General features: G+C 40.8%; 2 protein-coding genes and 1 long non-coding RNA gene across 3 annotated transcripts in view; all 3 read left to right on the forward strand.

Annotated features, from left to right (window-relative positions):
• The window catches only part of LOC147753823 (uncharacterized), a 2,681-nt gene extending 667 nt beyond the window's left edge, over positions 1-2,014 (forward strand). Inside the window, exons 2-3 of the long non-coding RNA XR_015316017.1 lie at positions 852-974; positions 1,595-2,014. This is a non-coding gene — a long non-coding RNA (uncharacterized LOC147753823). The remainder of the gene's footprint in view (positions 1-851; positions 975-1,594) is intronic.
• A 1,481-nt stretch (positions 2,015-3,495) lies between these two features.
• LOC111273621 (cuticle protein 10.9) lies at positions 3,496-5,095 on the forward strand. Its single transcript, XM_022855374.2, has 3 exons — positions 3,496-3,608; positions 4,209-4,368; positions 4,578-5,095. The coding sequence occupies exons 1-3, from the start codon at positions 3,600-3,602 to the stop codon at positions 4,850-4,852; spliced, it is 444 nt and encodes a 147-aa protein (XP_022711109.1). The 5' UTR covers positions 3,496-3,599; the 3' UTR covers positions 4,853-5,095.
• Positions 5,096-7,455: 2,360 nt separating this feature from the next.
• The window catches only part of LOC111273615 (putative E3 ubiquitin-protein ligase HECTD2), a gene marked incomplete at its 5' end in the record, with an annotated part of 14,696 nt that continues 5,998 nt past the window's right edge, over positions 7,456-16,153 (forward strand). The window contains 7 exon segments of the mRNA XM_022855362.1: positions 7,456-7,983; positions 9,404-9,522; positions 12,027-12,093; positions 12,414-12,576; positions 14,517-14,709; positions 15,009-15,140; positions 15,251-15,339. Of these exon segments, the coding sequence (XP_022711097.1) occupies positions 7,884-7,983; positions 9,404-9,522; positions 12,027-12,093; positions 12,414-12,576; positions 14,517-14,709; positions 15,009-15,140; positions 15,251-15,339 (863 nt within the window).

The following is a 16,153-nucleotide window of genomic DNA, read 5'->3' on the forward strand; positions in this document are numbered from 1 at the left end:
GCTTGTTCAAATCTTGCGATAATTTGGGCCTAGTTATGGTTGCATGTCTAGCGGTCAAATAGTTTTAGGATCTCAATGATTTCATATAAAAAGACACTATATTGTAAGTATCGAATGAATTTGACTGAGATCTTATATTTTAAGCTGAGACATATCTGTGATCAGCTTAAAAATTACACGTCTCTTATACAATCTACACTCGCGCATTTTAGCTATGGGATACCTTTCTGCCTATCGGCGCTTGCATTGTGCGCTCAGTGTGTTACCTATTCTGACTTTTAATCGTCCGACAAAAAAAAGTGATACGTAAAATTGTGCTTGTAGGATAAAAAGCGTAAAGAATCGTGCTGTTTCTGGTTGTTTTTCCATTGAAGCAGTGTGCTATCAATAGCGAAGTCAGGGGCTCTACAGAGAGTTCTCACGGACATCTCGCATCGAAGGCGTGCGTGATCGTGCTTTTATCTCAGATTTGCTATAGATACACTCGTAAAGATTAGATAAGTTTATTTTCATATTGTTACAAAATTAATTTGGAAATCAGACACGATAACGTCTCGTACCATTTCTTTACAAGATCGTTTTTACATATCGTTCCGGAATCATTCTGATACCAGCCTAGTGATATCCAAGAAGGTCTAATCGAGATCGTTTTATTACGTTTTCTGTGCGAATGTTTGATTTCATACTGTCCAGTGAGTATAATTAAAACTGATCGGATAGTTACCCGTAACTAATGAACCCGGGTCGCCATTTTCTCATGTGTTTTGCAATTGTGGATAAAAATCCCATCGAGCTAGTAGTGTTTATAATAATAATTAGTTGATGATTTATAAGATCAATATTTTTTTCAGAAAATTAGTTATTGAGATCGGCAGGCGATTTTGAGCGCATTGTTGATGAGCGTGGATTCCGTACCGAAGTAGGTACCAACGATCTAGCTACTGAGTTGAAAGTCTTGATGGGACATTTTTCAGGTTAGAATTTCACACTGTATCTATTGTTTTACCGTACCCGATTCAGGTATATCTCAATAGTACTCGAACGTAAACTTTTCGCCAGTGGGTTACGCCCATTATCACATGGTGTGCATATGAAGCCTTATACTAGATATTGATCCGGCCAATCATTCCGGGTCGACTACCGAAGCTAAGCCTTCATCACAAAATTAAGATATCAACCGTTAAGTTGACTTACCGACGATAGCTGTCGTGCATCGCATCACAAATAACGTTACGTTTCATCAAGGTAACACGTTTAGATAGACGGTAATAAATGCCTATTTGGGCGCTTTTTCGATTGTACAAGTAAATTACTTTGTACAGCACCAGGTATACGGGTTGTATTCAATTTTCTATTCAAATATGACTTTATTTAATTAGCCGGTGCTTTCGATTCACCCCGAACTAAACTTTAGGCAATAATCGTTTAGGCTTCATTCATTGACTTCCATAAAAGCGTGAACTCGCAAGTTAGCGGCTTGTGACGAGCTGCACAATAGGAAAGGTCGATAGAAATGTAAACACTGATCGTTCAAGATGCATGTAAGACAAAAAGACAGACATTTGAATACTGAGAATGTCAAGCATGTCCCAAGTTTTCAGAAACATAGCGGCTTTCTATCAGCGTACGTTGGTGCTAATTAACTTGGAACTATTCGGATAATGATGATCACTTTCAAAAGTTAAGTGTAAGGTCATCCGTCCTGGACCCATTGGACCGGATGCCGCCATCCATTAATAGGAACGTTGGCTGGCCAGAACGGAGGCCTACTAACACAGCAAATAGGAAAATTTTCGAGCATCATCGTCTAGTGTCAGCACTCAGCTTCGAAATGCCCAGTGAAGGCTCTTGGTAAATCCTTGCAGCTCAAAGTATGAGAAAACGAAAACAATACGAATACTAAGGAAGTAGCTAACTAGCTGATTGACTAATACTAAGTAGAAAATAAGTTATAATAAAATATCGTGTATTTCTGCGTATCTCAGTATAATGCTCTAGTAATTTCAAGATAAGACGACGATTTTCAGTGAAAAAAAAAAACAAAAAAAAACTACAAAATAATATCTCTAAAACAAGATGCACGCTGTCTGCTATTTGTGTTGGCGCACTCATCTGTGTAGTAAATTTTCAGATGAATGAATATTTAATCGTATATGGCATATTCAGTGCCCGTGAACGATATTTCTCCTATGTAATAATGGATACTTCTTTTTTCGTGGGAACCCTGTGATCAGATAGGCACTGTTAGCCGGAGTTCGCCGCTACGCGCTTATTATTTCCGTTATTTATTTATTAGGTACGCGAAACGTAATTTAGACGCATCAGTATGCAATACGCATATATACGACGATCCCATCAGACCGATGGCATGATTCCATGTTTCTTCTACAGGAACTCATGTGCCTGGACAAACTAACAGACAGCTAACAACTGACTATACATATTACATACATTGTGTAGTCTGGGTATATAAGGCGAAACGGTAAAAGTGCCATTTTCGATTACCGAACGTAGCAATGATTCCCAAACGTACGGGCCCATCCCATTCGTAATTATTCTACTTTCCAAAGCTAAGCCTGCGTTAGAATGGGTTTAAACGAAATTGACACCAGTCATTTGTTATTTTCCCGCTGAAGTTAGCATGGTGGTACACAAATTTCCAATGCTACCAAATATACAGATACACCCTTGGGACCACCGAAGCCAGGGCAGGCAGCTTTGTGATCGACTTTGCAATGCGAATAAATAGACGGCAAAGTCGCCTGCGGGCGTCACGTACGCGAACGGCCCAGTAGAACCAATATAAACAACAGTCACAAATGCAAAGTAAGCCAAATTTACTCGGTACTATAGCAGCTCATAACAATTGCTCACCTGTCTTCAAAGTCGCGTATGTGTATGTATGACCTGGGTTTAACATATAAAGCAGCTTTTCAACAGACACAGAAGCAGAACGTTCCCCCACCGCTACTACCCCCTACCACTTTATCTCCATTTAAGCAACGTTGCACTTGCGTCTACAGATGCACCATTGTTGGCGTTGTTGCAGTGTCTTGAGCGCGAGAAGGCTCCGTAGTTGCTGTTTTGAATTGGTAACATGATTGGTTCTGCCGTAATTACCCCCCGTTGGGGCATAATGTGTAGTTTAATACGAAACATCGGTACGTCTGATCGGTAGTTCGGCGGATATTTATTTGGCGCCTCGAGTGAGCCAGAGATGGGAAGAGATGCAAGGGTATCGATTGGCTGTCGGACTGGTAGAGCGTCTGTCGACAGCGTCAAAGTCAAGAGGTAAAGGCAAAGATGATCCTACCGGCCCCAGGCGGGCGAACGGCACGCACGTCTAACAGTAAATCGTAATCCGCATATCAAGGTTTTGCTGTCTGTTATTATGAATTTGCTGATACTATTGGCGGCGACTGTAGCTGCGCTGGTTCTTTTGGACATTTTCCAGAAAGTTATCACCGACGGATAGCTGATCGGGTTGATTATGGTGAGTTGAGCTGAGGGGCATCGCTGTCGATTGATCGCCAGTTGGGGGTTACTCCGTATAAAAGGCGCCCAGAGACGGTTTACTGATGTAACAGACAACCGTAAACATGAAACAGGTGTGTGCTCGTGTTTTAATAGAAATAGTAACCTGTACTTTGGTTTCAACATGGTCCATCATAGTCTAACTAACTCGAACGACGCTACAGCTTCGATCATTGGTCCAAATGAAAGTTTTGTTGTCGCCATCTTTTGTCATATTTGAACGTTATATGATTAAAGCCTCCTTTTATTATAGTAGACAAGTTTCGGCATCTGAACCTCCTGTGATACTATTCACGTATGCGCATGTAGATTCACCTCATACGTTACTATCTATACTTTTAGTAATTGTTCTGATTATGCCCTTTGAGAGTAAGTGCTAATAGACGTAATATTGATAACTTGTAACTTTGTTATAATGTAAATTTTCATTTATCTAGGTCGATGTAAAACTTAGCTTACGTTTATAGTGTTGTGGGAGAAGAAGCACAACGCAGAATATGGAGGATATTATTATTCTCAGACTTCGTAAACCATCATGCTATTTTTTAATATATTTTCATTTGTACTTTAGTCGATTCTGAGCACAAAACATTTTCGAGTTTAGCAACGTCATCAGTCCTGGGCACTGTCGACCCTTTTGTAAACAGCTACTTCGGTTTGAATGGAATTTTCAGCTTTTCATCATAGCGGTTCTCGTAGCTGTCGCTGCTGCCCAGATCGATCAGTACGGCGATCTCTCGCAACCTACCCCTTATGAATACGCATACACTGCCGAGTCAGATGAAGGTTCTCATGGGCATTCGGAGAAGTTTGACGGAAACTCTCGCGCTGAGGGTTAGTTTTCTAACGATTTTGAAATCGGCCACAGAAAGCCATTTTTCAGTTTGGCGTGAGAGAGTGCATGACTTCCGTACATTGATGCACTAGTTTAAAGCAGAATCAGTCAAACCGTTTGCCAAATTATCTTCATTGCGAATTTCTCCCACCAAACCTTACGAACTGTTGTTTTTTTATCACTGATTATAATGTAAACTTCTGTACAGGCAACTATTTTTTAAAACTCGCTGATGGCCGTGAACGACATGTAACCTACACGGCCGATGAGAGCGGCTTCCACCCGGAAATTCAGACCAACGAACTCGGAACAGAGTCCAAGAACCCCGGCGATGCTGTCTACGTCTCGTCGGCGCCCTCTGGCCCCGACGCTGCTATTCAGGCTTATGGTGGACCTTTCCCTGAGTCTATTGGCCAGGGTCTCCGGCCAGTTCAGGCTCGCGCCGCCGGAGCCGCTTCGGCTGCCGCCGCAGCGGCCTCGTGAACAGTCAATGGCCATGTTCCAATAGTACACAGCACACAGTTAGCGTTAATGGGAAACACGTCGGTTTAATATATCCGTCAGCTGTCACACTTCGCTTAAAGAATGTAGAGGTCTTAAATCAACGTGTTGGATGATCCCGGCGGTTTATCATGACGAAGAACCAAGACTCGATAAATGACTTTGTCTTACCTAAGTCACATTTACTGTGGATGCTTATCAGATTAAATTATCGCCGATTTCAAATGAGTGCGTTTTCTTTTAAACAGTATATATATATGCGTTGGTAGGGTGCTATATTTGGCTATTGGGACAAAAATTGCACATAAACGACCTTAGTTTCAATACGAGTTAATCGTTCGGATACGGTGACGGCTTCCTTCATTTCTAAAAGCTGATCACTTCCGCACGCTGTCGATGACCTACAGGCGACGTTTGACAAATAAAGAGAAAATATCACTGACAAATTGAATTGACGAATCGGTCCCGTTCTTCAAGCGATCGACACCCGACGTTGAAAGGCTTAACCGTAGTGCATTCTATGTACACATCTCCCATATAGAAAAACATTTACATGGCTTTTTGGGTTTACTGCATTGTGTAGATGCGGCTTCAAACAAAGCCATGCCTGGTACTTATCATGTGTATTGACTGTTTGACGCGTCTCTATATGGGTGTAACCGCATTCAGTATCAGTGAACAGAAATAGACAAGTTGGATTATACCACTAAACACGCTATATGTACCACTAAACATACTATATGTCTATAAAGGCGTGTGTCCAATATAGTACACAAGCAGCCATAGAGAGGAAGTTGTTTCGGTGCGCATCGGTGTCAGCTAGGCATAGGAAACTTCTAACAATGTCCAGAGTCCAAAAATGAAGAACAACAACGGTTGCGTGGTAGACTCTGACCCGGTCATTCGCCCAGAACCATCGAACGGACACACACACACCTTCAACACGTTGCTCAGCTATTCAGTAATCGGGTAGAACAATAGTAAGAATCCTTTATAAACGCTTATCTTTCGCAAAGCTGTGAATGTGCTGGACATGTAAAATAGAGCCTGTAATTACTCTATATATATTAGATGTAGTGTAAGTATGCGTACCTTAAACCCAGATGCAGATCGTGACTAGCGAAAGCCTCAGTAGGTCAGCAACCCTAATTAACCAACCATTTTAAAAATGAAAGTGTATATCTTTACCAGCTGTAACAAATAAATAGATTTACTACCCGCATAAAATCAAATACTCGCAACCTATACCGTACGCTAGTTGGTTGAGCGATTCACGTTGACCACGCGTATTGATCTGCTGGTTCATCGTACCCTACAAGCTGAACTAAACGACTCAGAGTGGGTTAGCTAGCCAGCTTAGTGTGCAGGCCCTCGAACTCCTTCATTCGACCCGCTCCTTTAAAAGATTGAACCGTTACCCTCGCGTGCGTCCATATGTTCCCTCGGTAACGGCACATTTAGGTCACTGGGATGTTTTATATGTTTATTCTAGCAAAAAAACCTTTATGCATCAAGTCTTAAAGTCTTATGATCTTATACTGAGTGAAATGCCGTGTGATATGTAGTTTGGGACGTTAAATATCGCCAAACGAACGCTCTTCACCAAAATTGCTTTTACTAGCAATTAGGATGATCGACTAGAACCATCTTATCTTATCGATAAGGTGATCCTGCTGCTCGGCAACCTTATCAGGACCACCTTCTCAACTTCAGTTAGCTTTCAGGAAGTTAAATATTACTAGCTCAGTTAAATTTGGATAAAATTAGCCTCTAAAGGAAATCTGAATATCGATTTAACCGTTATAGAGTCTAATGCGGTTTACTGTGGATTCTGCGGCCAGCTGATAGTTTCATTCAAATTGGATGGCTTTGGATCATTTGAAATAGCCATTGCTCCCTTTTGCTGTACATGCTTTGCTGAAGTACGAGCTAACAATATAATTGTCGTATGTGTGTGAATTTTATAAAAATTTATGCTCTTTGTCCACGTATATTGTACGTGTTTATCTAACACAATTATATTCTACACTCATAAAGTTATTTTACTGATACCTTTTAGGTGAAATACCTAGTGAATGTATAGGAAATGTAACACACAGCCTAGTCGAAGGCTGCGTAACGATGTCTGATTATTCAATTGATTAGAAGTTTAACTGGATTAGGCATGACTGCTAGCAACCTACGTATCATAGGCTGGTTAGGTCGGCCGCATGGAGTTCACCCCCCATCCATTTGTATGAGTGAGCTCTGCAGGTGCGAACGGTTGGGTACGTCGACGTGGAGCCGTTGCCTAGGTAACGGACAATCTCACTCTCTTCTGCCTCACAGAGCATATCAACAGAGAAGTGAACAGGGGGTACGAAGCAATCAGGTAATGGACTACTCGCGCGCGGTCGTTCATGTACGCTGCTACAAGCGTTTACGCTAATGCTTTGATATAGTATAGAGATAGTAGCAGGTTGGAAGGTGCACCGTTGGACTCAGTTCGAGTACTGACGTCGCATTGTTCTACAGGTCGGTTTACAAAGACCTGCCCTGAACGGTACAGGCCTGAAGGAGTGCTAGTAACCATCGCGAAAGTTTAGTCTCTTGTATTATGAACGGCTGTACGACATGGACTTGTCGAGTTGCAACGGAGGCCTACCAGACCATCAGCTGTGAAGGCCTTAAATGCGCCTTTCTTCAGAACAGTTCATGAAACAGCGATCGTATTGTGTGGAAGCTCAGCAATCGTAGTACCTCTCTGTGCCATATCTAGCAACGTGCTGAATATTTGAATACCAAGGAAAAATTTGGATGTGACGTTAAGTTTCCAAGTTTAACTGACGATCACTTCTGTGGGACTAATTACATTTCGTTACCGTGAACGAGTTGAAGCTGATGCCAACGTAAAAGTTCGCTAGTTCGAACATCCGCTAACATGAAAATGCACACCAAAACGAACTCATTTATCAACAGCCGATATTCTCAACTTCCGTGAAATACAATAGAAATTGCAAATTATAGCCTAGGCATGTTACCTGTGTCGAATCCGGGCACCCCGAGCCCCATTAAACCCGCCTCGCCAGAATCTAGAACCTGTCCCTCATGCAGAATTTCTATCAGTTTAAGCGGTAAGATGTAGAGAATCGGTGGATTATTTCTCCATAAACGATGTCTCTGTACAACAACCGATTACTAGCCGTTATATGACCTCTCCTCGTCGCAATTAACATCGGCAGAAGACGCCATTACCACTGCATAAACTTTACATTCTTCTGGTTCCTCTAAATTAGGTTTTATGTTTAGCTATGCCTATCGTACAAAGGTGAAATATAGCGTGTAGGTTATCTTTTCTAAATGGTAGAATTTAAAGCAAGGGTGGAACCGTTATCACTATAATGATGTAAGAACGCCGAAAAACTATAGTATTTTTCTACATTGTTACATATGTAGAAACTATTAAAAGTTTAAGTTTAAGTATGTACTGCGATCAATTCGTTTGATTAACTTTAGTAGTTAGTCGTATAGGCGTAGGTGCGATCTTGTACGTACTTCTTGTACTCAAACCAAAGGAATACTTAAACCGGATTGAGCCATCAAGGCCCGTTGCTGTTCTGACTGACCAGATCATGATAGACACACGTAATTCTCTGCATGTCTACCTTAAAGCTCTATTTCGTACCATATGTGTGTCCATCTGTCAAAATTTGCTGTACAACGAAAAACAACAAATTAAGTAAATGAAAATGTTGGTAACGTATTCTTTTTATCACAGTTACAAACACCGGTGTGCAATGACGAATTTATTTGTGCAGACAACACATTTTGTGAAATTTATTCAACCAATGACTCATCTTCTACATAAATAGATATCTTCTTCTAAACTTCGATATTGAATGGAAAATGTTGGCATACTCACATAGTTCGGGCGATCTGATAGAATAGAGACTGTTAAAAAGAGATTTCGTTAATGGAGCTACAGCTTTGTGCTCTGTTTTATAATCTACATCTATATATATACAAGCTTTTCGGTGGTATAATCACTTCAGCGCTCTTACGCTAAATGTTTGAAGAAGGCTTTCCGAACAATATAATAGAATAGCGCGAGACTTTGGCTAGATCGACATCGGACACAGAATTGGTTGGCCTGTTTCAGTACGCCTCTTCTGTTTGTTTACACTAAGCGCACTGTCTCTATTTAGGCCATGTGACGATGCGAAAATAATACACGCATACCTTCTCTCTAATTATCGTCTCCTTACGGACATAAAACATGGCATAGCCGTACTGGAAGAAAACTCTGTGCTTCTGACCGTTTATGAACTTCAAAGTATTACAACAACAAGAACACAAAGTTGAAAGGTGTCCTAACAAGTAATTTCCAAATGAAGGCCAACGAAAAGATACTGCGTTTATAGAAATAGCTTGATTAAGGAGAGTGTATACAAGGAGAACAACGCCTACTCAAATTATTTACACAAGCGGCGACTTTAACGTGCTTCTGAACATCGAATTCACCATGTTCTAATTTATGATCTTTTATCATTTCAGGCAGCCATCAGTCTCGCACAATGTGCCCCTTTTGTGGCGCGTTCTACAATCAGCGTGCTAACTCGGACTTTAGCATGAGAAGGAACAGTTCCGTTGCTAATGGCTACCTGCCCCATATTGTAAGTAGGCGTAAAGTATGTTTACAGTAGCCGCCATACATTAAGTTCCAACAGATACTCCTGGAATTACCAGTATGAACATGATTGCAACCTAGGCGTTCGTACCACAAGCTGACCCCCGTGCTTCGACGTAATGCTTTCACAAAAACTACCGGATATAGTCACGTGTGTCTCATCCAGAAAAAAACTCATGATTGTCCTTGTTAGTTGAATTGGCTCTGAGAATAATGTCGGCGCCCCAGTATAGGTGGGCAGTTTGTTCTCTACCAGCAGATCGCTAACGCCTGTAGTTCAAGCTCTAATTCAGTCGCTGCCCCCTCTCTTAACAATGCTTGAAAGGAAACCAATTGGATCGAGTATCCTCGCACTCCTCGGAACCTCGGAAAACTGCTCGTCGATACGATAATGTGCCACGAATAAATAGAAAATACAGAGGTCGATAAAAAGTACTATTAGGCAGGCGCTAAAGAGGAGTATCACTGTAGTATGGCTTACCCACCCGTATCTAGTCAGAGAAACTGGACGCATAGATAAGCTTTGCTACTTGATTCGCACAAGCCAAAAGAGGTCTTGAGATTTTTATGGAAAATGATGGTAAATACACTATACGACCACGATACTTATAAGCATTTAATGCAAAGACAGGTTTCACGAAATGGATTGCTTACTTTGAAAGCTAACGAAAATCTCTGATGAAGCCGTCTACAGGCATGCCCACATGTAGAGTAAGGCGAGGAGGGTACGCCGTACATGAGAAACCCAGAAGTAAGAGACGACATAAATTAAGTAGGTTAGTCAGGTTGTAGTTACGATTTGGGGCCTACGTTAGGCGCAAGGACAGTATGTATTGATCTGCAGACCGTTGTTGAGGTTCGATCTTAGTTGTTTTTGCCATAGCAATAGAAACGATGAAGGTCACACCATATCGTGCTATGCTGCTCGAACTGTGTTAAGCATCGATCTCGACGTTTCGACGTGAACGAGACAAAATTTATAAGGCTGAATATGAATCGAGTGGTCCTAATATCAATTTGTAATTTTGTGAGCATTGCGGGACCTCAAGTGAAGCGAGAGGCAGCTGCAGGACGTGGGTGGCGTAGAAAAATGTCGCCGGCCATGTGACAAACGTATTGCTTCGTAATAGTGTTTTTCTAGGCAGGGTACTATTTAATATTTACACGGTCAACTCACCTATATAGCACTATGTCTTCATCTGTAATATGGCATAAATATAAGATATTAACATCGAACTCATGTCACATGTTTGTTTTTCTTTTGTATGTAACTTTAGCTGGTTGGCTTTCGTCGAAATAGTTCTAGGTAAAGGTTGTTAGCAATTTACATACGATGATTTTTCATGTTGCGTAATATATAGGTGGAACTCGGGTGTGGTAAACGACCGCGTAAATGCTGCGCCATCTTTAAACGTATCTTCCTAAAGGAAAATCGATTTAATAAAATGATATTCATTGTGGGGTATCTGAGTCGTTCATGAACTAAAGCAATTATGTGGCCAACAAATAATAGTCTAACTGATCCAAATGATGCTAGTCATATAATCTTTCTATAGGCACAACAGGTATGTAATTAATGTGCTATGACGGCACCAAAAGCAATATGGGTCCCGGGATGGGTTTAAAAATTGATCGGCCACCATGTCGACGATCGGTCGATGTGATACATTTTCCGTCGCTTGGATGGATCCTTAGCAATTGTTTCCGCTGTGAGTTCGAAGGCAGTAGTTTTCGAAAAGACCATAATGCGATTTGCCGATAACGTTCCTAGGCCAGGTAAGCACTGGCGTATTGTTTATGAGCCTATATTTCATCATTTCCGAAACAATTATAGTACCCTATCTATTTAACTATATAGTCTTATAGATTTTGTCATCCATTAGATAATTCGTCTTCTAAAGCGCGCTCCAAGAGGCCACAATAAAGCACATTTTAAAAATGGATGTGCAGTCGACTAGCATTTTGGCCTTATTTCCAAGCTTACATCTACAAAACCTGATCAAAGATGCTACGACCCACGTCTGGAAGATACAGACGCCTTTCAGACACAGAATTTGGGCTCTTCTATCATTCGCTAGCGTCTTTCGGTACTCGTGTATGTTTAATGCACTAAAAGGTTCTTTTTTGAGCTAACCTCCGATGGGAAGCAGAGGTTCGTCTATAAGTATCTACGATAGCTCCTCAATGTCGGTAAAAGCATTTTTATAGCTCTACTGGGTGCACTGGAAGATAGCACGAACTATTTTGTAGAGCTCCAAATTTTCCCGCTATAGCTAAGTACATTATCTAAAGAGCTAACTATATCAGTACTTCAGCAAAGAAACTTCACTCGAATAAGAGACTTGTATCATTGACGTAAAGCTCCACGACATCCGGACTGTGACGTCTATTTTAGCGGTGGAACTATAGCTAATAGTTGTTCTTCCACAACTGTTGATTACTTCGTGCGAAAAGTTTTGATTTTTTAATACGGTACAACTTTGTTCACAGGACGATATCACTAGGAGACATTCGTCGATAGGTGAAAGGTTGGGAGCACTACAAGGATATCTTGCTGGTAAAATTTATTAAGCCATATATTTAGATACATAGTTATGTCTAATTTTAGCTGTGAAACTGAGCTGAATATTTTCGGCCGGCAGAAAAATTACTATTTTGATCGAAGGCATCGTGACTAGGTAAAGTTGTTTACGCTCACATACATAGGTTTTAATTTTGTGAATTTTTAAAAGATTACTTAGGTTGGCGCTGAGATTGGCACTTGTAGGAGCCCGCCATGTTATCCTGGATGCGTCTAGGAGCTGGTCAGTTCCTGAAGACTGATTGGCATACATAGCTATGTAGCATAATACGAATGCGTCTACTTGTGCACTACAGGTTTGATCCTACGAACAAGTCACGAAAACCAGTTCTATCTGCCTCCAGTGGATAAAGACAGGGACGCTAAGGACAACGCTGATGCCGGTCAACTCACTCCTGGCAGTTCAGACGACGATTCACTTGACTATCCTGTCCGGAACATGGACATTGAGTCATACCAGTAAGTGTTACTCAGGGCGTCGATTTCTCTGTTGTACGTTTGTTTCATAAGGGAGTATTGGAAGATATTCTTAACTATCTTCGTAATGAAACGCTACAATATCGCAATATTCCCCTACGATATCTGATTACATTCTTATCATACAAATTATCTGGAAAAGCCCCTTATCGACATGTTGACTGCCCAATGTAAACGAGTAGCCGTCTGCATAACAAAACCTAATCCAGTTGGCAACTAGATTGGATCGAGGGCACGACGATTAAGGGTTGGTTGATCACAGCAAAAGAGCATCAGCGGAAATCGATACTTTTTAGTTTACTGATTTCTGATCCTGATGCCGGAATCTTTAGCGTTTCAGGGTTGTATGGGATAGATTGTCTTTCCACTGCCGGCTAGGTCATCTCTTGAACTATGTGGTCGTGTATATATACGTATGTACATATACGTCATTTAAGATACACATAGAGCTAGTGTCGTCACGTAACTAGCATAGCTATGCTATAGCCGTGTAATGGCGGAATTATTCACGCGCTGTACTGACTAGGGTGTCTTGAATCTGCTAGTTTGGCAGCGTATTTGACAGACCATTGTGTTGAAGCAAATAGATTCAAAGAATTGTCTTTTTCTTCACTTACATTTGTAATGAATCCTTCTTAAACCGGAAATCTACATGCTGGTGAAAAAAAAATGGCCGAGAAATGATAAGCGATGATCAGATATTGTTGTGTGAAGGTGACACGTTTATGTTTCTAACAGTTAGGATAGTTCTATTAGGACAACTACAGTTATTTCTGACTGGTACGCAGCTGTAAAATTCTGAGAAGTAATGTTTAATTGGAATAACTTCAACGGGTTGATGGAAGGCTGATTTTACAGAAACGGCAGCGATCTTGTTCGGTTGTTTTTCGCCAGCCTGTATATTCGTTGCGATTGGCACGTTTTCTACTTTTCCCAAAACATCTATCTCTTGATAGTTAAGTCCCAAAGCGACGTTGGGGTCGCGTTGCGGTCACCGAAGTACTAAGTGAAGCAGCAATGCCGCTAGATCGATATCTATTATGTCGAATCTATGGCAGAACATGTAACAACAAATATGGCTGTTCCAAACGAGGTACATACGTATATAGCATGTAAGTACGATTGCTTCCTGAGTAACGAACGTTTTAGCTATGTACGTGCACCTCAGCCGCTACCAAAAAAACAAACACTAAATGGAGCACGGGTACGCAGTAGTGACCTGAGACGTATGTCATAATTGCAAATTGAACGTTTTTGGTATTTTGCCCTCATGTAGACAATTCTCCCTGCGTCATGTAGACAACCCAACGTACAACTATCGGGCACAGGTTAACCTTTATCTAGCAAAAACATGTTGAGATTATATAGTTATTTGTGACAAAAGTATAATTTTTACTTCTCACGAGTAAATGTTGTAATTACAATGAAAACATAATGCATATATCGTAGAAAAAAGATCTTTCGATCATCTTCTGTGTAGCATGGAGACTGGTAAATAGGCAAAGTTCGACTAGAGCATGGTAAGGTAGCAACAGATAGAACGTAGAAGGTAACAATAGTGATGTCAAAACACGATGTAGCATTCAGTGTAACAAAAATTGTACTCAGTAACACTATCGTTAGTTTGTAATAGGGTAAGCACGCTAGAAGTAATAGGGGCGCTTAGCGTAAACGATGGCGAGGTTCACACCACCCAAAGAATTTGTCTATTGCTCGATGTTATGTTACTATCAATGACACAAAACTGGGAGTACTTCATAAAAAATCCTTGCGTTTATCGCGAAAGTTATGATGACGCTTGAACGTGTTTGACGTATGAACGTAACAAACCTTTTTGTGATATATTTAACTAAACAACGGCTAAGCTTACGGATTTTCATGTTGAACTGTTTACAAGAGCTCGAGCATGATCATTATTCTAGGACTCTATTAGAGGACTACAAAACGAAGGACAACTTCACGCCTCTTCAGGAGTTCTTGGAGCAGACGTTTTGTTGTTTCGTCGAAATGTCCTCTGTGTTTAAGAAGGACCCTAAGCAAGAAAATGCGCGTCCTGAAGATCCGGACATCAAGACCGAACTTCTTTTTGAGGTTTATGATAGCCTCGACAGTTTGGTATGTATAACTGTCCATTAACAAAAGCTGTTCTATCAAAAATTAATTGAAATCGAAATTTTTAAATAGAAAGAAGCCTTTTGAAGGCTCATTGTCAAGTTTCAGCTCAATAGAGGCTACTGATTTTAAAGCGGCTTCTAAAGGATCCATATTAATGCATATACAAGACATCAAGCGTTGTCCCGATAGTGAGAATATTGAAAAAATATTTTTAGGTAATCTAGCCTTTAAATGATTTTGTAATTTATGTATTTTGCTATATATAACAAGTGAAGTCGATTTTTCTGTACTCTTCACAGCCTGGTTTCATCACGAAGAGCATTTTGAAGGCAATTATTAATTCACTACTGGAATTAGACGTTCGACTTATGGCAAAGGATGACGTGCGGTCACTTTATATGCTCCTACTCAATCCAATCTTCGCCACTCAGGTGTATTGTTCTAACAACCATTCCAGACGGCAGGAAATTTTCATGAAATTAAGGAACGTCTTATAGGAAGATTATTCTAGTTTAACATACGATCTCCCTCTGTTTGCCAGGCATCATATACGGTATTTGCTCACTTGATACACAGGGTTGTATCTCTTCCGAGCCCAGATCATCAGCTGCTTCTACATTGGTTTACCAGGTGAATAGGGTAGACGTATTTAGTGATCAATGATTGAAGTGTCTGAACTGTCATGTTACACATATGGTTCGATGGTCGTTATAGAAGCAGGACCAAATCAACGTATCAGAACTGTCGGATTTACTTATTTTATTTACTATAAAAGCTCTGTTCAGTAACTTCTCAATTAGTCGGACTCTAATTATGATTATGATTTCAAGTACGCGTTGGACGTATCCCGCTTCACCTTTTACGCATTTGTCCCGGAAATTTTATGGCTTCTGGATAGCCATATATTTACTACCTGTATATTACCATAGATTGTTTTCTACCTATGATATCTTGAAGTAAATCGATAATGAGACATGCTTGCCTACCACTTGCTTTTTTTAAAATAGGACTTAGATCGGAAGAACAAGCTCGTTAATGCTAACGTTAGATATTCTCTCGCGCAATATGGCGATGAAGTCTTTCACTTTCATCAAGTGACAAGACTGCGCGCTTTCGACTGCCATTCAGAACGGTCTGCAGGTGTTCTGAGAAACTCGAGGTGATTGGTTGTGTTTATTGCTACTGTAGCAGATGCCCCCCGACTCTCTTCCGCAAGTATTGCTATCACCTTCTGTCCAAACCTATTCAGCTTGCCGTCAACGTTTATTACGACCGTACACTGCAGGCGGATTCTTTGTTGATTTAAGTTGCGCAAATTGCACGTAAAACAGATCAGACGCATTTCGAACTGACCTGAACATTGCTCAAGGGGTGTCTATTTTTACTCAGTATTCTTAATATTTATTTGAGTTACAGTTCTGCTGAAATGCCGATCTTGACCGAC

This window comes from Varroa jacobsoni, unplaced genomic scaffold, assembly GCF_002532875.2.
Source record: "Varroa jacobsoni isolate VJ856 unplaced genomic scaffold, vjacob_1.0 scaffold_203, whole genome shotgun sequence".
NCBI lineage: Eukaryota > Metazoa > Arthropoda > Arachnida > Mesostigmata > Varroidae > Varroa > Varroa jacobsoni.

What these genes read in the sequence shown, in the direction of transcription:
- LOC111273621 (XM_022855374.2), top strand. An exon ending in CGGAAACTCTCGCGCTGAGG is followed by an intron (nt 4,369 to 4,577) that starts GTTAGTTTTCTA and finishes ACTTCTGTACAG; the next exon opens with GCAACTATTTTTTAAAACTC.